Raw genomic sequence first — 26,712 nt, forward strand, 5'->3', positions numbered from 1 at the left:
CTTCCTCATCCCGGACAGGGCCCGCCAGCGGAGCCCTTACTCTTTTATTTTATCCGCTCCGCGACGAGCGGTTAAAAATGGTGATGAAACAAGAAAGGTTTGGAATTTGAATGTCTACTAAGTTTGAGTGGCGGTCTTGTTCCCCCCCCCTTTTTTTTTCTTTTCCCATGTGTACCTTTGTTGTTGTTCAAGTTATTTTGTCAAATAAAAATATATATTTTCAAAAAACATACATGTGCGCCACTGAAGGCGAAAGGTCAAATGCATTTGGTGTTTTGGATTGAGTGCATGGCAAACACAGTGTTGATCCTGATGCACTTGTTGAGGTCTGTCTGTTGAGGAATCCCCTCATGTTGCTAGTCCACTGCATTGGTGAGCGGTCTATCTGGCATTGGAGAAACTATTTTTATCATGTTGCACTGCTTAGTGTTGAGCATATTATTAACTTTGCTTTCTCCATTTACACATTTTTTGTGCTCGCTTCTTTTCTGATTACCCCCCGTGGGATGTTCCCAATTCTGAAAAGCTGCCTCTGCTCCCAACGACTCGGCTAGATCTTTTTTAGCTGCTCAGCCTTCGGGTTCAGAAGAAAAGCTGGGCCGAAATGCTTCGACATCTCCTCCCCCTTGCAGGTTCTACTCCACTTCACGGTTTCTGTTTCTCAAGTAGGTGTTTATTGATTAAGCCAATGCAACATGGACTTTTATCTTACAAGAACCAGAAGCCGGCTGGAATTAATGACACAGAAAGAAGAATTAACACAGCCTTTCACGAAAATCAGACTAGAGCAAAAATGAAAAGCAAATGCCACAGTCCAGTTTAAAGAAAAGTTAACATAATACTTGGTAGTCTGGCAGTGGAATGGGACAGGACAAACCCAACTCAAGATCCGGTTCCAGTGCCCACTACCCCCCACCCCCGCCCCCCAAAGTGAGAGAATAGCTAGGTGAGAGCAATATATGTCAATTTTTGGACCCAAACAGAAAGCCCTGGCCTTGCCAGCTTTGGAGCCTCTAGAGCAGGGGTAGTCAAACTGCGGCCCTCCAGATGTCCATGGACTACAATTTCCATGAGCCCCTGCCAGCGCATGCTGGCAGGAGCTCATGGAAATTGTAGTCCATGGACATCTGGAGGGCCGCAGTTTGACTACCCCTGCTCTAGAGCAAGGTCTGGCCAAAACGTGACTCTCCAAATGTCCATGGACTGCAATTCCCATAAGCTCCTGCCAGAACATGCTGGCAGAGGCTCATGGGAACTGTAGTCCATGGACATCTGGAGAACCACAACTTGACCACCCCTGATCTGGAGCATGACTCTTGAGGCCAATCAGGAAAAGGAAGGAGCTGGGGCCAAGAGAAAGAGATGGAAGTAGAATTCAGGAGTGGAAGGAATGTCACGCCCCAAACAGAAGTAAGGTCGGGCCCTGGGCAGTAATAATAAACTCATGAGGCAACACAGCCCACTTGTTTTGCCTCCTGCATTTGTAGCACAAACATCATTTAGGGGGCCTCTTCCCACCCTCAAGCTCCATGGCTCTGAAAACATGGAGATGCTATTCCACCACCTCCCTTCCCTCCTCCTCGGATCCTGCTGAGGAAAGCCCACTCTGCCAGCCTGCGGCTTCCCCTAAAACGAGGGGAACTGAAATGGCACCCCAAAGAAGAAAGGAAATCGGACCCAAGCAGAAACTCAACTTGCCCATTCTCCAAACCCGTTCTCTAACGCACTCAACGTACACCATGCGTCCTTCCCAACCTCTTATAAATAACCCTCAGGCAATATAATAGCAGGAAATAGGGTTACAGTAATCATATTTTGGCCTCTGCAGGAAACTGCCTAAATTTCGTAAGCCAGTGGAAGGAAATGGCACAAAGAATGGGAAGAGAACACAGCAGGCAGAGTAATATTCTTCTCAGGTGGTGGGCCATGTGAAATGGAAAGGAGGGCAATGAAGAGATGTGAGCACTTGTACGTTGGCCCAGGGCGTAAAAGCAGTCACAGTGGAAGGAGAAAGAGAAAAAGGTGCCTGGCCACCCCCCGAAATCCTTCAGACCTTAGAAAAGGACTCTGGTTTCAGGTATCGAGACGGTGCCCTACAGGACCACTCTTCTGCGCACAACGAGACCATAAGCAACGGCACTTCACAGACACCCTCAGACAGGAGTTGCCATTCGTCAGCAAGAACCCAGGTGGACAGGATTTCTCCGCACGGCGTGGTCCATCCGAAACAGAGCTGCTCCACACCAACCACCCCCCACTCTGAGCAGGGATTGCCTCCATTCTGCTCTCAGCGGCGAGCACAACACGGATTGGACCTAGGCAGCCAGAGGGGACGATGAGGGCAGCTGGGCACAAAAGGCAAATCGGGCTGAAGGGGCTTCAGGTACAGGAAGGGATCTTGCCCCACTTTCTCCAGGCAGTGGGCCAGCAGAGGGGGGGCCCTGTTCTTAAAAAGGACAAATGACAAAGGGTGAAGGAAGTGCCTCTTGGGCAGGGTTTTTCATGTTTGCTTAGTTAATCCCCCTAGGACAGCTGGGCTCCATGGGCAGCCTGGGCCCCACTAGGGAAGCCCCCCTTCCTCCATGCCCTGGGCATTCAAGGAAGAGCCAAGGGAGGGGCTGAGCGGGCTGGCCAAAGGGGCTCTCCATCACAAAGTCGGGTGTCCCCCCTCCTCTCCTCCCCCCCCCCCGGATTCATTCGGTAGCCACAAAAAGGCCCAGTCTTTCCACCAGTGTCCAAACAATAGTGATAACAACAAAGGTGTGGCAAAATGACGCATGAAGTATGTGGTTCGTTGTCCAGTTCCTCCTCCTCCTGTTTGCCCCACACAAAATCCCTCCAACAGCAGCCTCTGCAGTCCATCAAGTTTCTGTGGCCCGCAATGGGACGGCTCATTCGCCATAGACACTTTCATCGCTGTAAGCCACGTACAGAAAATAATCTTCCTCGTGGTTATCCTGGTGACAAAAGAATTAAAAAGGGGGGTGGGTGGGAGGCAGACGTCATGATTAAACATATGCAAAAGTACTCCCGTACCCACAAAGAGCAGGACTGGAACTCGGGGTGCTCCTAGACAGGCAGGTGGGGGAACAGGTGACTTCTCTATGGCATACGGAGCCTTTGTCCACTACCAGTTGGTTTGTCTGCTGCAGCCATCCCTGGATAGGCACGACCAGGCATGCTCTACTTGCACACAGACTTAACTACTGCAATGCAGCCTGTGCAGAGGCAGCCCTTGAAGACTGTTCAGAAGCACTGGCCAATGCAAAAAGCTGCAGCAAGATTGCCACGTGGTGCTGCTCGCTGGGAATACGTCTTTCCAGTATTTAACAACTTTCTCTATGAGTAAAAGCTGAGGGATTTGGGAATGTTGAGCTTGAAGAGGAAGTGGTGGAGAGAGGACAGGATCGCTCTCTTTAAATATCTGAAAAGCTGTCCCTTGGAAGAGAGTAGTGAGTAGCAGAGGAAAGGACCTACAGTAATGAGTTTAAACTACGTGCAGAACAGTACAGGGAAAACATTTTCACAGTCTGAGCAGTTCAGCAGTGGAGTGGGCTACCTAAGGAGGTGGGGATTTCCCCCTCCCTGACAGTCTTCAAGCAGCGGCTGGACAGATCCTTCTCCTGGATGCCTGAGGCTGATCCTGCACTGAGCAGGGGGTGGGACTGGATGGCCCCTTCCCACTCTAGGATTCTGTGAGTCTAGTTCAGCAGGAGAACGGGCTGCCTAAGGAGGATGGGATTTCCCCCTCACTGGTTGTCTTCATGCAGCGGCTGGACAGATCTTTCTCCTGGATGTTTGAGGCTGATCCTGCACTGAGCAGGGGGTGGGACTAGATGGCCTCCTTGCCACTCTAGGATTCTATGATTCTTTTTGCTGTCTGGACCAATTCACAGAGCTTTCAAGCCCTAATCCACCTAAAGGACCTTGTGAATGCCTGTCTGTCAAGATCAGCTAACGAGGTGCTTCTTTAAGAACCGCTATGTTCTGGGACAAGGTTCATTGTTACTAGGCGAATCTAGTAGGTTCATTGTTATTAGACTGTGGCCCCAAGATTGTGGAATTTAGGATTGTGGAATTTAGCTTTAGGATGCTTAGGGCTGATCCTGCGTTGAGCAGGGGGTTGGACTAGATGGCCTGTATGGCCCCTTCCAACTCTACGATTCTATGAATTCTCTCCTCAATATGTTTGTTCACCTGGGCTTTTGTTTATTATGGTGATGTTTTATTCCTTCCTTCTTTTTAACCTGTTTCTGACTAAAATGATTTACTCTGTTGGGTCTTTTTAAAAACCTTGCCAGTTATTTTATAAAATGAACTAGTAAAAAAGCCCATTGTATGAAGAATACAATGGGCGCTAGCAGGCGGGGGCCAGAGCGAGGGACAGGCGAGGGTCGGAAGGCTACCTGAAAGAGGAGGCGGGCGGCGGCTCCTCGGCGGGTTGTGTTTGTCGGCGGCCATTAGGCAATGGAGCCCCCGGCAGCCACGCGCAGCCTCCCAGGGCGGCAGCCAGACGCGGCGCCTCTTGGCACGTCAGGCCACCGCCCAGGGAGCCCCCACCAGGCGCGGCGCACTGGGCTGCAGCGGCTCCTCGGTGGCACCTCCGAGGCTCCTGACGGCTGCTCCTCGGTGGCTTTTTGTTCTCCGGCGACTTCTCGGCGGTTCTTGGTGTTCTGCGGCCATGAGGGCAGGGAGCCCCCAGCAGTCGCGCGCAGTGCGGCTGCCGGGGGCTCCCTTGCGGGCGCCCTGACGCATCAGAGGCGCGCAGGCCGCCTGCAAAGGAGGAACTGCAAGCCGCGCTGCGCGCAGCTCACAGTTGCGCGGGGCTGGGAATCGGAAGGACCAATCGGCAGGCACTTCACGCCTGCCGATTGGTCCCTCCGATTGTCTGTCCGGAGGAAGGGTCCAATCCGGACCCTTCCTCATCCCGGACACATCCTGCCTCAGAACGCCTTACAGTTTTATTTAGTCCATGGCGTCCGCGGTGCCACGGGCGGTGTTAAGATAAGATCTGCTAGAAGTATGCTTCAATCTGTATTTAAAAAATGAACCATAGCACAGGGGCACTTGAAAGGAACATTAAAGCACACAGAGAGCTAAGGTAGTGAACATAAGTAAGGAGACTATGAACAAATCTGCCCTGGTTTTATGTGTGTCCATATTTCAAGTATTATTTCACCCAAGAAGGCTCATCAGCGCTCCTTTCCTGCCTCCTTTCCTGCCTCTTCTAGAGTAATGCTGTGCAGAAGAACAGCTCGTTTTTATACCCCACTTTTCACAATCCAAAGAAGAAGAAGAAGAAGAAGAAGAGTTGGTTCTTATATGCCGCTTTTCCCTACCCGAAGGAGGCTCAAAGCGGCTTACAGTCGCCTTCCCATTCCTCTCCCCACAACAGACACCCTGTGGGGTGGGTGAGGCTGAGAGAGCACTCATATCACTGCCCGGTCAGAACAGTTTTATCAGTGCTGTGGCGAGCCCAAGGTCACCCAGCTGGTTGCATGTGGGGGAGCGCAGAATCGAACCTGGCATGCCAGATTACAAGTCCGCACTCCTAACCACTACACCAAACTGGCTCTCAACGCCTTTCTCTTCCTCCCCCCATAACCAACTCCCTGTGAAGGGAGGTGAGGCTGAGAGAGCTCTGAGAGAACTGACTGGGCCCAGAGGGCTGCATGTGGAGGAGTGGGAAATCAACCCAGTTCTCCAGATTAGAGGTCACCGCTCTTAACGACTACACCATGCTGGCTCTCAGTGCTGGTTTTCATTTGAAGATACTCTGGTTCCACAGAAAGCCCACTGATTTCAGCGGTCTCAGATTCGAATCACTCTGCATAGGAAAGGGGGACTCTTCCTTCAGAATGCCGCTATACCTGTCCAAATGGCTCACTGAAATCTGAAGGGGCCAGGGCTGCCCCAGATGTTACAAGCCCTCTTTTGAGGGAAGACTGAAAAGCAACAGACCACTGTGGACAATGAATTATCGACGAACCATTTAATAGTCTTTGAGGCTCTCCAGCTAAGTGGCCATAATATCTGGCCTCCCTTCGCTTAATTAGACCAAATGCCCTTCTTTAGGCAGATGGTAATAATAGTAACAATGCTGCCTGGATTCTTTTTTCTCAAAGCTGCGAATTTCTGTAACACCACCTGGGGAACAGGACTTCTCCCACGTTAACGTGGAGTTTGCCGAGAACCTTCTCCTAATCATAGGATCACAGAGTTGGAAGGGGCCATACAGGCCATCTAGTCCAACCCCCTGCTCAACGCAGGATTAGCCCTAAGCATCCTAAAGCAGGTGCCCTCTTGAAATCCAGGTGCCAAAAAATCTTCCCTTTAAGAGGAGAGCCCTATTATTGCAGTAGTGGTATTACTGACCTTCTTGGAAAGTTTTTAAGCAAAAGGCTAGATGGCCATCTGACCGAAATGCTGATTCTATGAACTGAGGCAGATGGAGAGTGGGTGGAGAGAAAGGACAGTGTCGGAGCTTGGCTCTTGTGGCCCTTTCTGGCATGAACAGGGAAAAGCTGATGGCCACTTCAAGGGCCAGGAAGGAAATTTCCTCCAGGACATACTGGCCAGGAATTCGGGGGGCGGGAATTTTTTTTTTTGGGGGGGGGGCAATCATTTGGGCATGGAATCAAGGTCACTGTGGGTAGGCAGACAGTTATGAATTTCCAGCATTCTGCAGGGGGTTGGACTAGATGACCCTGGAAGTCCCTTCCCACCTATCTGAAGGATGGAATCATTTAAAGAAGCACCTAGTTTGCCCTGCCCTGGATGGCCCAGGCTAGCTGGATCTCATCAGGTCTCAGATGCGAAGCCAGGATGGCCTCGGTCAGGCCTTGTCTAGAGAACCCCAACGAAGTCCAGGGTTGCTATGCTCACAGCAGCAATAGCAAACTCCCCATGAAGGGGCTGCCAAAATCCACCTGTGGCTTGACCGCTCTTTACACGGGACTATTTGAAGAAAAAGAGCAAGAGTTGGCCAGCAAAATTTGTGGCAGGAGGGGAGCTTTCATGACTCACTGCTCACTTCTTCAGATAGACAAATGTTGTTAATCTTTAAGGTGATATGGGACTCTTGCTCTCCAAGTATTTAAAAGGCTGCCATGTAGAGCAGTGGTCCTCAACCTTTTTATCACTGGGGACCGGTCAACGCTTGACAATTTTACTGAGACCCGGGAGGGGGTAGTCTTTTGCCGAGGGACGCCGCTGCCGCCTGAGCCCCTGCGCCACTTGCTTTCCCGCCACCCAATGGGGGGCGCTGCCAGCAGCAGCGAGGGGGAGCCCCAGCCATGGCGGCTGCTGGAGAGCACCAAAGATGAGCCAGTGGCAGAGTGGCAGGGCAGCCCCCGAGGCAGCAGCCAGAGAGAAGGACGAGGAGGAGCCACGGCCCGGTACTGACTGACCAGGGGTTGGGGACCACTCATATAGAAGATGGAGCAGAGTTGTTTTCTCTTGCCCCACCAGAACGAATGGGATGAAATTAATTCAAAAGAAATTCCATCTAAACATCCGGAAGAAGTTCCTGATGGTCAGAGTTTTTTCTCAGTGCAACAGGCTTCCTCGGGAGGTGGTGGGTTCTCCATCTTTGGAAATTCTTAAACAGAGGCTGAATAGCCATCCAACAGAGAGGCTGATTCTGTGAAGGCTCAAGGGGGTGGCAGGTTACAGTGGAGGAGCGAGAGAGTTGTGTGTCCTGCATAGTGCAAGGGGTTGGACTAGATGACCCATGAGGTCCCTTTCCAACTCTCTGATTCTATGATTCTACTGCTGCAGACAGACAAACAAGGCTACACATCTCATTTTCAGATAGCTCTTGGCGTTCCTCAGGGCCTGGAAAATGGAGCTCTTCCTCCAGGTTTATGGTTGAGGCCAGCGTGGTGAGGAAGATCTGATAGGGCCTCCTGGGCAGCATTAGCTATGTCTTCTATGCTCCCTCTTCCCACTCCTCTCCTCTATACAGATTTTGGGGGGTTGATGGGGTTGAAGGCCACCAAGATTTTTTAGGAGTCTGTTTTTACTGTACGTATATGAATGTCTGCATTTGTTTTAATGGATTTTTACTGCGTTTTCTATGGACAGATTGTGTCATGAGCCAGTTTGGAAGTGGCGGGTAATAAATTTAAAATAAAATAAAATAATAATAATTGAGAAAATAATAATAATAATAATAATTATTATTATTATTATTTTCTCAACTTTTTTACCACTGAGAACTCCCTGAAACCTTCTTCAGGCTTCAAGAAACCCCATAAGGGGCAAGATCATGCAGAATAGTGTTGAGAAGCAGAGCTGTGGCCACGCCCACCTGGGGCCCCTCCCCTTCCCACCCCCTCCAGGCCCAGCATTGGCCATTGGGGGAGGGGCAGGTTGACATGGCCAACTATGGTCCTATCACCCAATAAACGTTTAACTTATTTTACAAATACATTAAAAATTAACTAACTCCCACCCATTCAGGAAACCCTTCCAGAAAACCCAGGGTTTCCTGAAATCCTGGTTGAGAAAACCTGATTTGTCCTTTTCTTTTGGCCACTGATGATAATGACCTTTGGCTATATGCAGTCAATGCCATCCACTCCTTTAGCAGAGCTGTGCTGGGTGGAAAGAAAGGACACATTCCAAATCTAGGCCAAGAAAATCTATCATTGCCCAACTAAGCAATGACCTTGGATGGAGTGGGTGCACTTCCTTCTAGGAGGGCACTGGGGGTCAAAGATGACACACAACAGCCGGCAACTGGCACTGCCTTCCAAAGGAGGAGGAGAGTAATCCAGAATGCTTTGGCTTCAATTGGAGGCAAAGCCCTCCTGCACAGGGTGTACCAATCCAGAAGCCCCCCCCATCCCACCCCACCCCCCGTTTACGCAATGGAGTCAGCTGATCCTTACCTCATACAGCTGCCCCATCGTAGCACTGGTGGGAGGGATGGTGTTGTTGACAAAAAAGAAGAGGGCGTCTTCGGGCCTCAGGTGGATTCGCTTTCGGATCAAGAAATAGAATTGGCCAACTGGAGTCGGCAGAAAGAGAGGGAGGGAGGGAGGGGGGAGGAGGAGGAAGAGAAAAGGCCAGTCACAGATTGACAAATCCTGGTTCTGATCTTTCCTATGGATGGACGCTTACAGTCTACCTCTCTTACTGAGAATCAAGGCGGATTACACAGCAGACTGCACCCAAGGCAGGTCACAATCATGATCCAAGTCCCAATCAGCTCAAAATAACCCCCCCCCCAAGCTTCCAGCAGAAAAACATGTGGGGTTCTGGATCCCGATCCTCAACACAACCACCATCCTCCTGTCCCATCTGGACTGACCAGGCTTTGAAGGACTAAGCTTCTCATTTAGTAAACTCGCCAGGGTTTAGTAACCAACCTTCTCTCTCTCTCTCTCTCTCTCTCTCTCTCTCTCTCTCTCTCTCTTTTTTAATCGTATGATCAAACAGCTACACATTCCCCCAAAGGCAAACATTAAACTCAGAAGTGAAGCAGCTTCAATGCTGAAATTCCCCTCCGATTTTGGTTATTTTGCTGTTTTTAAAAACGATGTTCTGATAAAAAACAGGGAACAGCTTGGCTTTCAGCCCGCCCTTTCTCAAGTGCTCTGTTCATCCCTGTGGCTATGACTCCATGAAGAGGCCTCGGTCAGAGCCACGGTGGCCAACTCTGCACTGAGTTGCTTTTACACAGGCTGAATAATGCAGTTTCAATCCACTTCCGCGACCGTTTGCAAGGGGATTCTGCCATTTCACACAGTAAACTTCAGTTGCAACAGACATTGAAAGTCAGAAAGTGTGTTATTTAGCATCTGTGAAAATGCCTACAGAGTTCTCTCCTCCAAAACGGCCTTTTTCTCCAGGGAAAGGGGTTGCTGTCAGCTAGAGATCAGCTGTGATTTCAGGAGGTCTCCAGGTCCCACCTGGAGGTTGGCAGCGCTAGCCAGTCCTTTTGTATCTGCTTCCATATAGAGCAGAAGTGGCCATAGAGTACAAAGTGGCTCTCCAGATGTTCATGGACTACAATTCCCATGAGCCTTTGCCAGCACATGCTGGCAGGGGCTCATGGTAATTGTAGTCCAAGGACATCTGGAGAGTCACTCCTGATATAGTGCTTGTCAAGACCCTTCCAGGAAAAGCAAAAGAAAATTACAGGCAGGGGATTCTCTACCTGTGAGATCAGAAGGGACAAGGTACTTCCTCTTATCCAGGTCAGGTACTCTTGCTTTAGGGGCTTTCTCCACTATCACCTGGATAAGGAAAAACAAGAGGGAGGGAAAGGTGATCAACAGGTTTATCCCGCAAACGGATGGCTTTTCCTGCTTGCCCCCCCTCCCCCAAACGCATTTCCCCGGTTGAAGCTAAAGATCTGTGACAAAATCCAAGAAATTTGATCCTGCGTTGAGCAGGGGGTTGGACTAGATGGCCTGTATGGCCCCTTCCAACTCTAGGATTCTATGAATATCAAACATCAAAGCAGGGAATGGAGATGCACGACAGAACGACCTGCCCCAAGGAGAAATGTAGATCATGGAGAAGGCCTTGCTTGGTGTATTTTCTATCCAATTCCCTGGAATTACAGCTCCTCTCCAGGCTAAAGAGGTAAGTCCTCCTGGAGAAGAAGGATGCTTCAGAGGGTAACCCATCGAGTTCCTTGTCCTTCCCAGGCTCCATCCCCAAATCTCCTGGAGTTTCCCCAAAAGGCCACCGTAACCCCCCCCCCCACACACACACACATATACAGTGGCCACTAGCCAGTGGCTGTGGGGGGGGGTCAGACAATCCTAATTCCATGTAAATATAGAACTTACCCCCTTTAAACCCTAAATAGAACACATAACTAAATATTGAAATGTTAGGTAGTGATGAGGTTAAAATGAGGCATGTAAACCATGGGACACTCCGCTGGAGAAGGATGGGGTATAAATAGAACAAAAAGAGAAAAAATTAGATCAGCTGAATAAATAAAATAGCTCATGTCCTCAGCTGGGTTCCCATGACGGATCTCACCCTCAAAATCTACAGGGTTCATTAAGGTTTCTTAATTTAAAGATCAAAATGTAATAGTTTTCCCTCCGGCTGCTGAATGTAGGTCCCTGCACTTAAGATGGTTGGCCTTTTTCTTTTTTTAGCACCCTTTTCAGGCTTAGCTCTGGCACAGCCCTTGCGTGTGTCCTTGAAAGCCACTGACACCCACTGAACTGGCTTCTGGTTGCCAAACTCCAGGCATGCAAAAGGACAAAATCCACTGTGGAAAGACAACAACAAGAACTGGTTGGGTTGTCTTTGCACAGTGGGTTCCGTACGTTTGTATGTCTTCCCCATAACAACCCAGGGATGCGAAAGCTGGACCCTGAAGGAGGAAGACAGCAGGAGAATAGATGCTTTCGAATTATGGCGTTGGAGACGAATGCTGCGAATACCACAGACAGCCAAAGTTACCAACAAGATAGTTTTAGAGAAGAACCAACCAACTATGTCATTGGAAGGGAAGATGTTACGGCTAAAGCTCACTTACTTTGGGCACATCATACAATCAAACTCGCAAAAAATCATTAATGCTCGGCATGGTCAGCGGCAAAAGGAAACCTGGTTGCCAAAGGATCCTCTGGCTTGATACGATCAAAGCCAATACAGGGATGACCATGAACCAACCAAAAGAAGCAGTCAGAGACAGGCACACATGGTGGAGAATTTCCTATTGAATCGCCGAGGGTCGGACACGACTGAACGGATGACATCATCATCATCATCATCATCATCATCATCAACTGTGTATCCCATTTTGCATTTTTTTGGCTAAACTCTAGGTGTGGCCTGGTGTTCCCTTGGAATTACAGTTCAAGGTACAGAGACCAGTTCTCCTGGAGCAACCCTTACTTCGATGGACAGGGTGGGCTTCTGGTGAGGTTCGGCTGCTCGGATACTTAACACCTTTCTCACTGCAGCTGAAGCCCCAACCTAGTTTTGGAGGAGGCCGGTGGCATCCCCATCTTGGCTTTCTGGAAACCAAAGAAATCAAGGCCGAGGAGTCAGGCACTGGCAGGCCCAGAGCTAAAAGCTTCCTTCACTCCTGGCTACGTTTCCCTGGAGGGGGAAGAGCAAACTCTACATCCTTCATCAAGTGCTTGTGGAGCCCCTGGAGCCATGAAGCACTTAGGCTGGCCACAGCCACACGTTTTATAGCCTCTCTTAAAGGGACAGGACTTTTCCCACCCACCCCAAGCCTACTGACTGCTGTGTCTTAGTGCCAGTAAGCCGCCATGTTGCTGGATCAGGGGTTCTCAATATGGCGCCCACGGGCACCGTGGGCCCACCACTTCTTTTGGCGCCTAGCAAAGCTTCTGTCTGCCTACTGGAGATTTGTATCAGCTGTGCAGATGATGATGCTAGGACCCAAAAGAAGGTGATAACCAGCCTGCTGCAGTGGTTAAGAGGAGAATACTCAAACCTGGAGCACTGGGTTTGATTCCCTATGCCTCCTCCACAGGCAGCCAGCTGGGTGAGCTTGAACCAGTCATAGTTCTTTTGAGCTGTTCACACAGAGCAGTTCTCTCTGAGCTCTCTCGGCCCCACCTGCCTCACCGGGTGTCTGTTGTGGGGGGGGGGGGGAGGAAGGACAAGGTTCTTGTAAGCAACTTTTGAGCCCTTCAAGTGAAAAGTGAGATATTTTAAAAACAACTCTTCTTCTCTGCTTTGGCCGCTGCTACCCCCCTCGTGCAAGGACCTTCCCTGTGTAGCTAAAGTTAAACTGGGGCAGCCATTTTGTGGCCGGCTGTGTCTCCTGCGGCAACCGTTTCATGGCTGGGCCCATCACTCTGTGCCACAATTCCACAGGCGCCCCCGCAGGCTCAAGAAGCAGGCTCAAGAAGCTCTTAAATCATACCGCCTGCTAAGAGCTCCAGGTCACCCCCTCTCCAGCCAAACCTCCCAGCCTACCTAGCAGGGTACCCTGAGGGGAGTCCTGGAGACGGTGGGCAAGCTGCTTGTCGAGAGACGGGTGCTTGGCCCACTGTTCATCTCTTGGAGGAGCCCTGAGGGTCTCGAGGCAGGCCCCCCGTGGCAGCCCCTATTTTTCTCATCACTTAAGCTGCACGAAATACTTAATCGCTACAATGCACTCGGACAGCGGTGCGCTTTTACTTCTGAGCAGAATTTTAGTCAAGGTGTAAACCGTGAGATATGAACTCCCAGGGGGCCGACTTGAGTTTATTCCAAAGACTTCCTGCCTTCTAAAATTTTTAAATGGGTGTATGTGTGTGTTTGCAGAAAAAACAAAATGTTCTATGAAATGCTTTCCCTCTTGGAATTAGCACAATGCTTTTGAAAAACAGACTGTATACACATGATTAGTACATTTGATCATTTTCATCTATAACATAGATGGATGGGTATGTTTAGGGCCCAATCAGGAGCCGCGAAGCTGCCCAGCCGGGCAGTCACCGCGCAGACACAGAAGGATGGCCGCGCGGTGAGTCCTCCTCCCGGGTTCTCCTCCCACTACGGAAAGGACGCGGCCTCCCTGCTCCTTTACCGCCCCAGGGCCCTTGCTTGGGAGCCTTCTGCTGGCCCCAGGCCACCTTCACTGCACCCAGGACGCTGCGAGGGTGCCCCTAGGACCGCCAGAAGGCCACGCCACCCCCCACCGCGACACAGAGCCTTCTGCCCGGCCCAGGCACTCCCTCGCAGCATCCTCGATGCTGCTAGGGAGCTACTGGGGCCGGCAGAAGGCCGCGCCACCCCCCCGGCCAAGAGCCTGCTCCCGCCCCTCCCCCCACTCCCCCTCCCAAATCACCCCCCCTCGCAACTCCCCCCACGGACCCTTCAAATACCCCCCTCCTTTTTCCCCACTCCCCTCCAAGTCCACCTACCTCCCTGGCTGCCTTCCTTCCTTCTCCCTTGCTTTCTCTATCTCTCTATCTCTTCCCCCCCAACTCCCCCTCCCAATTCACCCCCCCTCGCAACTCCCCCCTTCACACACACTCCTGTCCACCTACCTCTCTGCCTGCCTTCCTTCTCCCTTCTTTCCTTCCTGACTTCCTCTACTTCTCCATCTACTTCCTGCCTAACTCTTTCTCCCTCTCACTTGCTCTCTTTCCCCCTTCCTCTCTAACACACTTCCTGCCTTCCTTCCTCTATTCCTTCTATTCATCCCTTCGCCCACCCCTTTCCCTCTCAATCCCATCCCTCCTTCCCTCTGTTGTGGGGAGAGGAAGGGAAGGCGACTGTAAGCTGCTTTAAGCCTCCTTCGGGTAGGGAAAAGCGGCATATAAGAACCAACTCTTCTTCTTCTTCAACCTTCCTTTCCTCCCTTATTCTTCCCTATGTTCTCGCGCATGGCTAGTCAACCTGTGGTCCTCCAGATGCCCATGGACTAAAATTCCCATTAGCTCCCACCAGCATTTGTCTGCCCATGAGGCGGGGAGTTCGATCCCAGCAGCCGGCTCAAGGTCAACTCAGCCTTCCATCCTTCCGAGGTCGGTAAAATGAGTACCCAGCTTGCTGGGGGGGGTAAACGGTAATGACTGGGGAAGGCACTGGCAAACCACACCGTATTGAGTCTGCCATGAAAACGCTGGAGGGCGTCACCTCAAGGGTCAGACATGACACGGTGCTTGCACAGGGGATACCTTTACCTTAATATTATGCAAAAGAGTCCAAAGTTTTCAACTTAATAAAGTGTGGAGTGGTAAGAGTTTTACAACATTGGGACACCTGGGTTCAAATCTCCACTCTTGCCAATAAAGCTTGGATGACTTCGGGACAGCCACGTACTCTCAGCCTAACTAATCTATCTCACAGGGTTGTTCTGAGTATAAAAAATGAGAGAACAACATAACCTTTTTTGGGTCCCGTTGGGGAGAAAGGTGGGGCAAAAATGAATCAAATAAAATTAATTGTTGATTCATGGAGGAGCTGTATGGGTATTTTACCCTATTTATATTTACTCTATTTTTACAGGTTATTGTAAACTGTTACTTTGTCAGCCGCCCCATGAGGGCAGGATTTAAAATAAATACTGTATTTGCCGGCGTATAAGGTGACTGGGCGTATAAGACGACCCCCCAACATTTCCACTCAAAATATAGAGTTTGTTACATTACATTACAGTACTATGGGCCACTATGGGCAACTGAAGTGCACCCGGCGTATAGGACGACCCCCCCCCCCCCACTTGGAGGCATGTTTTTCAGGGGGGAAAAGTCGTCTTATACGCCAGCAAATACTGTAATAAAAAATAAATCATAATCCAATAAACTGTGAGTCCAGTTGTGATTGGAAGCAATAATAAAGATTGCTATAAGGCTTTTGTTTCCTATTTTCAGTATTTCCCTCCATTTCTCAAATGTTAAAAGCGAAAACCCACGCTCAAAGGCAATACAACGCAGGATTTTGTATTCCCTCTTAAGTCCTGAGCAGAGTCGCAGTTTCGATTGCTGCGGAAAAGTTATTGATAACTTTATGCTCATAATCAATATGATGAATAGTATCATTTCATAAGCGAGATGCATTTGAACTTGTTAAAGCAATTCAAAAAGTTCAGAGCTGCTAAGAAAGGAAATACTGCATCTATTTTGCTTTTCCATAAAAATTTCTAACCTGCCCTCCTCTCCACTCCACTGCCAGAAACTGGGGGAAAGAACCACCAGGCTTCAACATTTCTGCAGACTTTACATCTCTCCACCTAGCACAGTGGAGTGTCCTGCACTCTATTTAAGGAGAGGGTTACTGAAAACAAATCCTACACTATGCCCCATTTTGCTTCATTCCTTCTCCCGCCAGCTAATTAAGCTGTTTCACCAAATCCACTGGCCTGCTCTTTTGTCAAGGTCTTGTTTTCAGCCAAGGAAAGGTCACGCATCATTCCGTTAAACATTAATCAGATGTTTTTACACACTGCATGTGACGCCTTAGGCAGTAAGTCAGGCATGCTGAATGTTCCAGCTTGGAATAAGGATGTGGAGGCCCCAGGCTCTGTCTCTTTCTTCTGACTTCAAGTGCCTGGGCGGGGGCTTGCAACTGACCTAGTTCAATACTGATATCACCCCACACATTCCCATGTTCTTCTCGCTCTCTTTATCACCCTGGGATTGTTCTGCTTTTATCACCCTGGGATTGTTCTGCTTTCCTCCCGGGCTTTTCCACCTCGCTTCTCACTGACATTTCATTTACATAAATTAGACCAAACTGCAAGCCAGAAAGGTGATCGCCCCCTTATTCCTCTCTCTCTCTCTGAATTTGGGCTGCCAAGAAAATCATCCTCTCTTCAAATGGGCCAATGGGGCAGGAGGAAAGATTCTGGAGTACCAAAACCACCCTCCCCAAACAGTGAAGTGGAACCAGCAAACTTTTTCTTCAAACTTCACGACATTAACTAGTCTGTTCCGTGAGCCTGTGGCTTAACCCCTCAAATTGTCACTAGGGTTGTGCGATTCGGCTGGTTCGGCGGCCGTTCCCTCCGGGCGCAGCCAGCGCCGCACCGCAGGGGGGGGAGAGCGGTGCCGGCAGCGGCGTGACAGCGGGCGCAACCACGCAGGCGTGCCTGTGTGGTTGCGCCCGCTGTCACGCCGCTGCCGGCACCGTCCTCCCCCCCGCGCGGAGTGGCGCTGGCTGCGCCCGGAGGGAACGGCCGCCGAACCAGCCGAATCGCACAACCCTAATTGTCACCCCAAACCAAGAACATCTAAGTGCATCGAACTTTCTTTTTCGTTCAAAGAGGCTAGAGGCAGGGGTAGTCAAACTGCAGCCCTCCAGATGTCCATGGGCTACAATTCCCAGAGCAGGGACTCATGGGAATTGTAGTCCATGGACATCTGGAGGGCTGTAGTTTAACTACCCCTAGGTTAGGGCATCCCTAGCTAAATCCAGGAAATAAAACAGCAATCCCCAAATCTCTCCCTTGCCTGCAAAATGAGGGCTGTCATTAAAGCTCCTTCAAATGCCTTGGGTAGACGAGGCCTGAGAATCTCCAGAGAGGGAAACTCCACACCTCTTCACACAGCGGAAAAGGCCTCAATTTCTGTGGTAGCACATGTGCTCAGCACCTAGCCCCTGACAATAGTCAGGCTACCACATTCAGGACCAGGTGTATTTTCCAGATAGTCTTCAAGGACAGCCCCACATAGAGTGGCATTGCAGTAGTCCATGTTTGTGCCTTGGTATCATGGCCAGGCTCTTGGGTGCTCCGTCATGACCCAAACTTTGATAACCCCAAAAGTCAGGGCCCGGGGAGATGAGAAAGAAGACCAGGGCCACTCTCCCCAAGCCTTCTTGGACACTGGGGCCATTTCTAATCCTTGATATGCCCTGCCCAGCTGTCAAGACGGAAATGCATTCGCAAGGCAGTCCTAGAGGGGCCCTCATGGCTTGTGTTTTGGCCTACGATGCGGTTAAGAGATAACGAAGCAACTCCTGGCACATTGATGAAACCAGTGGCTCCCAACCTTTTGGGCATGGTGAGGCAACTTGCTAGCCCAAATCTCCTGGGTATGGTGATCTATTTAGACACAGCATGCACAAATCAATAAATCCGAATGTATTTATCTATCTAATCCAGGGATTCCCAGCTGGGGGTCCACATGAGCTCTGGACGTGGTCTGCAGCCTTTCCCCTCCTGACTTAAATTATTTCAGGGGTGCTTCCACGGTTGAAAAACGCTGATTTGTTCAGGGGCACCCAAAACGTTAGAACCCAGGAACAATTTGTGTTCACCAGGCCAGTATGCCGTTCAAGGGAAAACTGGATTGCTTTGGATTGGGTAGGGCGTGCATCTGTGGGGTGAAGGGGGTCAGGAGCGAAGAGAGCAGAGGGGAAATTTCCATTCCACTCTGCTACCAACTTCCAAATCACCCTTCCTTTAAGGTAGGCCATCTATCCAGCATCCCTTTCTCCAGCGGGACACTCCTCCTATCTCTGTCTTGCTATTGACCCCCTTTCCTACCTGAAGAGACTGAAGGGATCTCGAACAGGGGTGCTGGCAGGGGCTCATGGCAATTGTAGGCCATCTGAAGAGCCCCAGTTCGAACCCTCCTGGTCTAGAATCAACTTTTCTATTACATATAAGCCTGTTAGCAAACCCATACGTATGCCACAACAGCAAACAAGGCAAGTTATGGAAAGGCCTGGAGGAACTCAGGGGGGTGGGGGACACCTTTTCCCAGGGACTTTTCATTTTCCCCAGTGGAAATTTTGAAGAGCACTGACAAAGACTCCCGTGGCACATTTTCTCCCTTTGGAATCAGACAAATGCTTTTCAAGACAAGTTTCTGCTCACACGGGGGTTATCTCATGAAAAAACTGTCTGCCAGGCAGGCTATAGAATCAAGTCGCAACTGCCATGCATCCCAGACATACACAACAGACCTTCGAGGATGTCCAGGGTTCAAAAGTGAACATTTCTGGCCAGCGATGAATATGCTTTAATATATTTAATCACTCAAAGATTTCTCATGTTAATCAGATACCCTGATGCGGTACCGGGACCACCTAAGGAGACTGCCCAAGCGTGTTCCCAGCCAAATAATGTACTTTCTTTTGTTTACTACAAAGTCTGCTTTGTGGTTTCAACTTCAGCTCTCAGAGGGCAAACAGGCAGCCCAGCAAGGGTCCTCAGCCTTTCTGACCCTGTGGGCATCTCTGGCATCGGACATAGGTTGGGGGGAGGGGGGTGCAAACGCAAAGGGGGCTGCTGCAGATGGAGGAGGAGGAGCCCGCTACAAACAGACCGTGGCTTACTTTCTAAAAACACTTGGGAGGTGCCAGGAAAGGTGACGGCAGGCACTATGGTGCCCGTGGGCACCATGTTGGGCACCCCTGCATTACAGCACGCCCGCTTCGAATTAACATTTAAAACTGCTGCCAGGGGCTGGTCCGGATCACGCCCAGTGTGCAGCAGGACCAGGCACTTTGTCTCCCCCCATCCCCCCACCAGCCTGGCACATACCACAGCATCTGCTGCGGCCCTAAGAGGCATAGAACAATAACAATAATGAGGCAATTTGCATCTCTCTGTCTAATATCAGGCATCCTTGCAATGCTGCTGCTAGGGAAACAAAGGCATTTTTAATTTCCACAAATATGACAAATCTTTATTTCGCATGGTAGCTACGTTACCCATCATCCAATGGGGTGGATTGTACCACCCTACTAAACAAGATTTGATGACTGCCTCCAACGGAAGAGCCCCCGAAACCGGAAGAATTCATCAAACCTTGCTTCGTGGATAGTCACAGGAACCAAGGGAGGAAGAGCCACACGAACTGAAGGAAAGATCATCAGGTTGGAGGAAGGCTCTTTGAAGGGTGGCAGTACTGCAGACACGGTCCTTCGATTCTCCACTTCCCCTCCTAAAATCAAAACTGGATTCTACCCCTGGTTTCAACATTTCTCAACATGGTCAAACTGCGGCCCTCCAGATGTCCACGGACTGCAATTCCCATGAGCCCCCGCCAGTGTTTGTGTTGTCCATGGACATCTGGAGGGCCGCAGTTTGACCACCCCTGCCATATATAGTTATGTCGACCCACCCTGCCAAAATGACCAGTGAAGGGCCTTGAGGGGGTGGGAAGGGGAGGGGCACCAGGTGGGCATGTCCACAGCTCTGCTTCCCAACCATATTATGCACAATGCACGATCCCACAACTTCTGGGGTTTCTCAAAGCCTGAAGAAGGTTTTCAAGGCCTTCCCAATGGTAAAAAATTTCAGAGAGGCTGTTCTAGAGGCAAAACGTATCAGTCAACTGACTCCAATTCCATTCCCCGCAGTAGGCCTGCAGCACAGGGAATTTCATCTAACATCTAAGACCAACAAGCCTTGACCTGGATATCCCAGGCTAGCCCACCCACATCCGGTCTCGGGAGCTCAGCAGGGCTGGCTGGGTTGGGACCAAGATGGGAGGCCTCTCCAGAAGACTCTGGCTTGCTGCCCAGAGGCAGGCAACGGCAAAGTGCCCTGAAAACCCTACTGGGCCCTAAAAGCGGGCATTTTCCAGCCCTGAAGCTCAGCCAAGTGCACTGGAGCTGGGAATTGGGATGGGACGGCTCCTGCTCTCCCTCGGGCCACAAGTGCATGGCGCAGTGGGCACCAGTTTTCATGTCCTCTTGTGGCCCGCTATGAGGCTGCATGGCTGCCTTGATGCTTCTGCCTCGGTAGGACTTGCTGGGCAAGCCTTGTGCTATGTGGCCAGCAAACCGAGAGCCGCCCTTCTCTTCCCAACGTTGGGACCCAAAGGCAGCCTTGCTTTGTGCGTGGCCATGGCGAGCGTCTTCAGGGGCCCTGTTTCATGTGCCCCCAACCTTCTGCCTGCTCTAGACCAAGAAAAATGCGCTTCAGAGACCCACTCGCTCTCTGACCCCCAAACCCCATACCTGCTATTTTTTCTACTTTTCTATCTTTTCTCCCTTTCTTTATTCCCTTCTTTTACTTTTGGCTTTTAAAAACCTTGTTCTTTTAAAAAAAGACTGAACATAAATGTCCCCCTACAAAAATTATTTTTATTGTATTTTACAGTCAGTGTTTCAAAAATGTTTTTATGTAATGAAAGGGGGTGTTGGGGAGAAATATTCTGGTTTTTGTTTGTTACACTAACTGCTTTTTCATTCCTGTATGTTTTATTTTGTTTTTTATTTTGTTTTTTATTTTATTTTTTCATTTTATTTTATTAGTCTGCTTTTTTTTTTAATTTAAAAACCCAATTCTGTGGGAATCTCACCACAGTGTTTCTGGCAATTCCGTAAACTACCTTGCTACTTCAAGGTAGCTCTAGTCTAGGGCAATTACAGCAGATCAGCAAAAATGGGGTTATGCCAGCAGAATGGGAAAGTGCTAAATTTTATTGCACGTGCCAGCCCCCCCCCCCTGCCTTTTTGCTCTCTCGCCGTTATCTGCCTTCTTTTCCTGCTTCTCACCCTCCACATCTGTTGCTGGAAATGGCGGAAGAGAGCAACGTGCCTTATACGCATCGCGTTTCCGCCTGTCAATCAATCCAAGCAACCAATCCCCTTTCTCCATGTTTTGAAATGCCATGTTTTTAAATTCATGCTTCTTGTTGAAACGCCTATGCACAGAATCACAGGTGCATAGTGCTTTTTGAACACCGCTGCTTATGGGATCACGAGTCCTTTGATACATTTAAAAATTAATATTGTTCCTGATTTTTTTTAGAGGGGGACTTTGGAGAGGCACACTTTGTGTTAAAACTCTGAAAAAAATATTCTTTTATTTCTGGCATCACCTGCATGCTTGTCCACCTATTCGTTGCTCCAGGAAGTTAGCCATTTTCAAAAAGAAATTCACATCCCCGGGAACAAGGGAGAGGGAGGCGGGTGAGAGGGCAGGATGAGACAGGTGCCTTTAGTGCGTTTGAGCCTCCAAACCTTCCCTCTGCTGGTTGCCTGCTGGTTGCTCTCCCTTCGCTCGCACTATAAAAGTTGGTGAATCCACTTTGTGTGATTCCCCAACTAGTGCTTTAAAATGGAGGATGTAGCTGGCCAGTTACTGCCCGGAGGCTGCATGTTGGCAACGTCATATGGAGGGGCTGGAATACAGCAACTTCTTTTAGCAAGCATTACACTACATTTAACGGGTGTGGAAACGCCCTAGGAATTCCCAGGAAATCTGTGACCAGAACTTCCAGTAAGAATGACTGCACGCCCCCCCAGCTCCACTTTCCACCTGCCAATCACCTGACCATTGCCGGGAGGTCTCTGGCCATAAGAGGAACCCTAGACCCACCTCCTCCTTTCCTTCTTTTCCTGCCTGCGACTCTAGACCAAGAGCAAGGCACTCCAGAGCACCCCTTGCTCTCTGACCCCCAAGCTGATGAAACCCACCCCTTCCCTGCTGGGCTGACCTTGTCAATTCCTTGCTTCGAATGCTCCGCTAAGGCACTGCTGATAAGGAGAGTCAGATATTAACAGAGCAATCCTAAGGAGTGTTACTCAAGACTAGGCCATTGAAAGGAATGAACTTAGACTGGAGTAACAATCCTTAGGGGAGCGCTGTCAGAGACTATGCATTTGTACCAAAACTGATTTATGAAAGGCCTAGCAAGGGACCGGGGGGGGGGGGTGTGAACAAAACCAAAACATCTCAGCTGATAGTTTTCAGACAGTGCCTATCTGGTAAAGGATAGTCACCATGCCCTGGAGGATAAATATCATAGGCAAGATTCATGACATAAACATATGAGCCATTTCCCGCAGAGTCATTTCCACCAAAACCAGTTTGGTGTAGTGATTAAGAGCGCGGACTTCTAATCTGGAGAACCAGGTTCGATTCCCTGCTCCACCACCACATGCATCCAGCTGGCCGACCTTGGGCTTGCCACGACACTGATAAAGCTATTCTGACGGAGCAGGAATATCAAGGCTCTCTCAGCCTCACCTACCTCACAGGGTGTCTGTTGTGGGGAAAGGAAAGGGAAGGGAAGGTGGATTGTAAGCTGCTTTGAGACTCCTTCGGGTAGAGAAAAGTGGCATCTAAGAACCAACTCTTCTTCTCCTTCAGTAATATCAGGGCTCTCTCAGCCTCCCCTCCCTCACAGGGGGTCTGTTGTGGGGAGAGGAAGGGGAAGGAGATTGTAAGCTACTTTGAGACTCCTTTGGGTAGAGAAAAGCGGCATATAAGAGCCAACTCTTCTTCCTCCTGGGCTTCTTGAAACTATATTTCAAATCATCACAAAATCTGCAAGTGAGGGTAGAGAATTTGGGCCCACTTTCCAATCCTTGGACTCTTGTGTGACCCAAACCTAAAGTCCCCAGTAAGCCTTTCCTGATCTTTTCTACGAAATTAAATGTTTCTGTCCTGTGTATTTACACGTGGCTCTTCAATTCCACAGAGACTGTGAGGTTTTTTCAATAGCTTCCGATGGCTGTCTAACAGATTTGCAGATTTTGAACATGTCTGGTGAAGTTGTAAAAACTGACTGGACAGGAATTTGGGACTCATCCTGAGTTATAACAAGATTTGCTAACAGGCCTTGAGAAGGATTCAAGCAGGATGCCAAGTTGGTCTAAAGCAGCAGGACAAAGTTTGAGTCCAGGGGCACTTTTAACACCAACAAAGTTTTATTCGAAGTACTAGGGTCCAAGCCCACTGCATTCAGAAACGCAACAGGCGCTAGATTAGGGGTGTGAAGTGGAAGAATTCTGTGGACGGCCTCTCCCTCCCTCTACGACCTGGAAAGGCTGCAGGCCGGAGGCCCCCGGGAAGGGAACTCACTGGCAGGGGCAGCTCTCACGGGGCAGGGATCTGCAGCCTCCGAGCCTCGGACGGAAGTGGAAGGAGGAGGGGTGGTCAGGGGTGGGGGACGAAAGGCGATTGGCTGGCTGCTGAGCAGACAGGCAAGCCGGTTAGAGGAGGAGGCACTCAGGGGCGGGACAACCACTAAGTGGCACTTCAGCCCTGGGACAGGCTCCTTCTCTAAGGCCTTACCAGAATTATATCATGTGGAACAGATAAGCTTTTGTACACAAACATCCTGTCTCATTAAATTGGCAGTTGGGGCTTCTCATGCCAGGGAGGTAAATGACAACACCTGGTAAATAGCAGCTCATTAAATCTCTGTTTAAGAGGCAGGACTTCTTTTTCTCCAGGCAGCCGGCAGGCCTACCTTTAACCCTGTTATGGCTGACTGCTGCAGGCTGCATTGGGTGGGTGCCACGAAGATTGTTCCAGTTTGGTAAACAGCTACATCCTCACCATTAACAGAATTGTCATTAAAATTGCTGAACTCCACCAGTGTCAGAATGTCAGTGTTGAAAAAGACACAAAGCAATAATTGTGTTTTTACCCAAAATTGGAGAGTATATCGTTGACTTTATACTGCCATCTTTATAACTATATTTGCTGAGAACTGGGATAATGTTTTACTAATATTTTAATGGGATCTTATGGGTTATTATGTTTTATAGTTTTTATTCTGTAAGCCGCCTTGAGGTGACATTGGTCAAGAGACAAATACATCTTCAAGTATTTAAAAGGCTGCCATATAGAAGATGGAGCAGAATTGTTCTCTCTTGCCCCAGAGGGACAGACCAAAATGAATGGGATGAAATTAATCCAAAAGAAATTCCATCCAAACATCCAGAAGAAATTCCTGACAGAGCGGTTTCTCAGTGGAACAGGCTTCCTCAGGAGGTGGTGGGTTCTCCAACTTTGGAGATTTTGAAACAGAGGCTGGAGAGCCATCTGACGGAGAGGCTGATTCTGTGAAGGCAAAGGGGTGGCAGTTTATAGTAGATGAGTGATTGGGATGTGAGTGTCCTGCACAGTGCAGGGGGTTGGACTAGATGACCCAGGAGGTCCCTTCCAACTGTATTATTCTATGATTCTAGAGGCGGGATACACATTTAACGATAAAAAAACAAACAAACAAATAATAGTAATACTGGAGATAAATGGAAAGTGTTGAGAGGGAATTCTGTTATTACAGGTATGTCTTTGAAATGCTTTTCTTATATAAAGATGTATCTTTTCAGGGTTTTTAAAAGAATAATCAAACAAATTGCAGATTCTGACATCCTTTGCCTTGTTTTCCCACTTGCAGAAGAGGAATGACACAGGAATATAAGACTGCTCTGCAGGAACCAAGAGGAATAAGGGGAAACACTCCTTGGCCTTCGTGGACAGGAACAAAGTAAGGATTTCCTGGTTCCACTCCCAGACAGATCCATCATTTGGATTTTTGTGCCCAACTGAGCAACCGAGTCATTAAGAAGAAGCACACTACAGAACTGCAGCCAATGCGTGTTAATATACTCCCGGGGGATGAGATTCCATAAGTCAGCCTTTTCCGACCTCTTGGACATGGAGGGAGCCCTGAATCATTTCTCAGGCTCCGAGGAACCCCAGAAGTGATGAGCTGGCCCTTCAGAGCAGCAGGCGTGGAAGGAAGATGCCGGAGCCAGCCAATCCATCGATCGATCACTGACCATTCCCATTATGGAGAAAGAGACCACCAGGCCTGCTGAGCAACCGGAGAAGGAGGCTCCAGTGACAGCAGAAGCCACCTGAACTTCTGTCTCTAGTATTTGTATTCCACCCTTCCCCCCCCCCATTTTTATCCCCACAATATACCTGTGACCCAGGGGTAGGCCATGCAAGACTAACCAGCCCAAGCTCACCCAGTAGCCTTCACGGGCCGGTGGGAATTTGAATGGCTACCCTAGTCCCTCCCTAGCAGTCTGGAAGGGCATTGTGTCTGAAGAAGAGGGCTGGTTATATACCCCCCCCTTTCCCCAATCCCCTCCCCTGCCTTTTCCTCTTTGGAAAGCGACATGGAGGCAGGAAAGCCCAGGTTAATTTCTCCTGTGCAGTCAGATCAAGGGCAGGCCTTTAGAATCCTAGAATCCTAGAGTTGGAAGGGACCTCCTGAGTCATCTAGTCCAACCCCCTGCACCATGCAGGACACTCACATCCCTCTCGCTCCTCCACTGTCACCTGCCACCCCCTTGAGCCTTCACAGAATCAGCCTCTCCCTCTTTGCAAGGCCCTCCCGAGCAGCCCGGGAGAAACATGTCATGTCCCTTTAAGGGAGGCCTGCAGTGTGGGGAAAGGGACAGCTGAGGAGTAAACAACACCCTCTCTTAAAGGGACGGGACACTCCCCCCCCCCCCCCCCCGCTTCCAGCAGGTCCTTGGATTGCAGAGTGTGCCCCTTGCTGCCAATCCTCCCCAGAGATGAGTCTGCAGAAAACCTCCGGCCGCCATCCCTCCCCAGGACACCATCTAAGGCAGGGGTAGTCCAACTGCGGCCCTCCAGATGTCCGTGGACTACAATTCCCATGAGCCCATGAGAATTCCCATGAGAAGTGTAGTCCACGGACATCTGGAGGGCCGCAGTTGGACTACCCCTGATCTAAGGCACGGGAACTCAAACTGCGGCCCTCCAGACGTCCATGGACTACATTTCCCATGAGCCCCTGCCAGCCTTCGCTCATGGGAAGTGTAGTCCATGGACGTCCGGAGGGCCGCAGTTGGACTCCCCCTGATCGGGGCGGGGGGGGGGCGTCGCGGGCGGCTCCGGCCCTGAAGGTGACTGCCTGCCCGACGCCTTGTCCTTCCGACTCCATTTTGGGGGGGATGGCGGGCTCCGCCTCGCGCCGCATCCGGAGCCCCCGGGCAAGAGCCGGCGCCGCACCTGCGAGGCAAAGGAGCTGGGGTTGCCAACTGCCGGGAGGAGGACCCCCCTCCCCTCCCGGGCAAGGCTGGGCTCGCGGGCCCCCGCAACACGCCTCCTCACCGGCACGCGGTCGGGGTACTTCTTGCGGATCTTCTCGCCCTCCTTCTTGCGGTACTCGAACGGGTGGTCCTCCTTGTACTGGAACTTCATGGCTGCGGCTCCCTCCTGCCTCCCGCGCGGCTCAGCTGATCAAAGGCGGCGCAGCGCTCCGACGGGCTTTGTGACGTCACCCGCAGCCCTCCCTCCGCCCCGCGCACGCGCACGCGCCCGACGCCGAGGGGGGGAGGAGCCCCGGGGGACACCTGGCGGGGAGGCCTCACCTGAGCGCCCCGTGATGCAGGGGGGGGGGGCTGCTTCCGAGGTGCCTTCACGCCGCCCTGCACGGGACGCGGAGCTCAAAACGACTCCCGTGCAAGTCGCGGGGAGTACATTTCTAAAAGCCTTATAGATTAAGGGGACCAGACTCTTAACACTGGGAAAGCGGGATGACCGGGGGGGGGGGGGGAGCAACACAAATACGTGGAGCAACACAAATT

General features: G+C 50.4%; 1 protein-coding gene across 1 annotated transcript; it reads right to left on the reverse strand.

Moving 5' to 3' along the window:
* Positions 1 to 651: 651 nt before the first annotated feature.
* On the reverse strand, positions 652 to 26,420 carry GABARAPL1 (GABA type A receptor associated protein like 1). The gene is made up of 4 exons (XM_077346258.1): positions 26,237 to 26,420; positions 10,166 to 10,244; positions 8,895 to 9,013; positions 652 to 2,957 (listed from the first exon to the last, which is right to left on the reverse strand). Exons 1-4 carry the CDS (start codon positions 26,324 to 26,326, stop codon positions 2,892 to 2,894), a joined length of 354 nt encoding a protein of 117 aa, XP_077202373.1. The 5' UTR covers positions 26,327 to 26,420; the 3' UTR covers positions 652 to 2,891.
* Between the last annotated feature and the right edge of the window lie 292 nt (positions 26,421 to 26,712).

This window comes from Paroedura picta, chromosome 7 (assembly GCF_049243985.1).
Source record: "Paroedura picta isolate Pp20150507F chromosome 7, Ppicta_v3.0, whole genome shotgun sequence".
In the NCBI taxonomy this organism is placed as follows: domain Eukaryota; kingdom Metazoa; phylum Chordata; class Lepidosauria; order Squamata; family Gekkonidae; genus Paroedura; species Paroedura picta.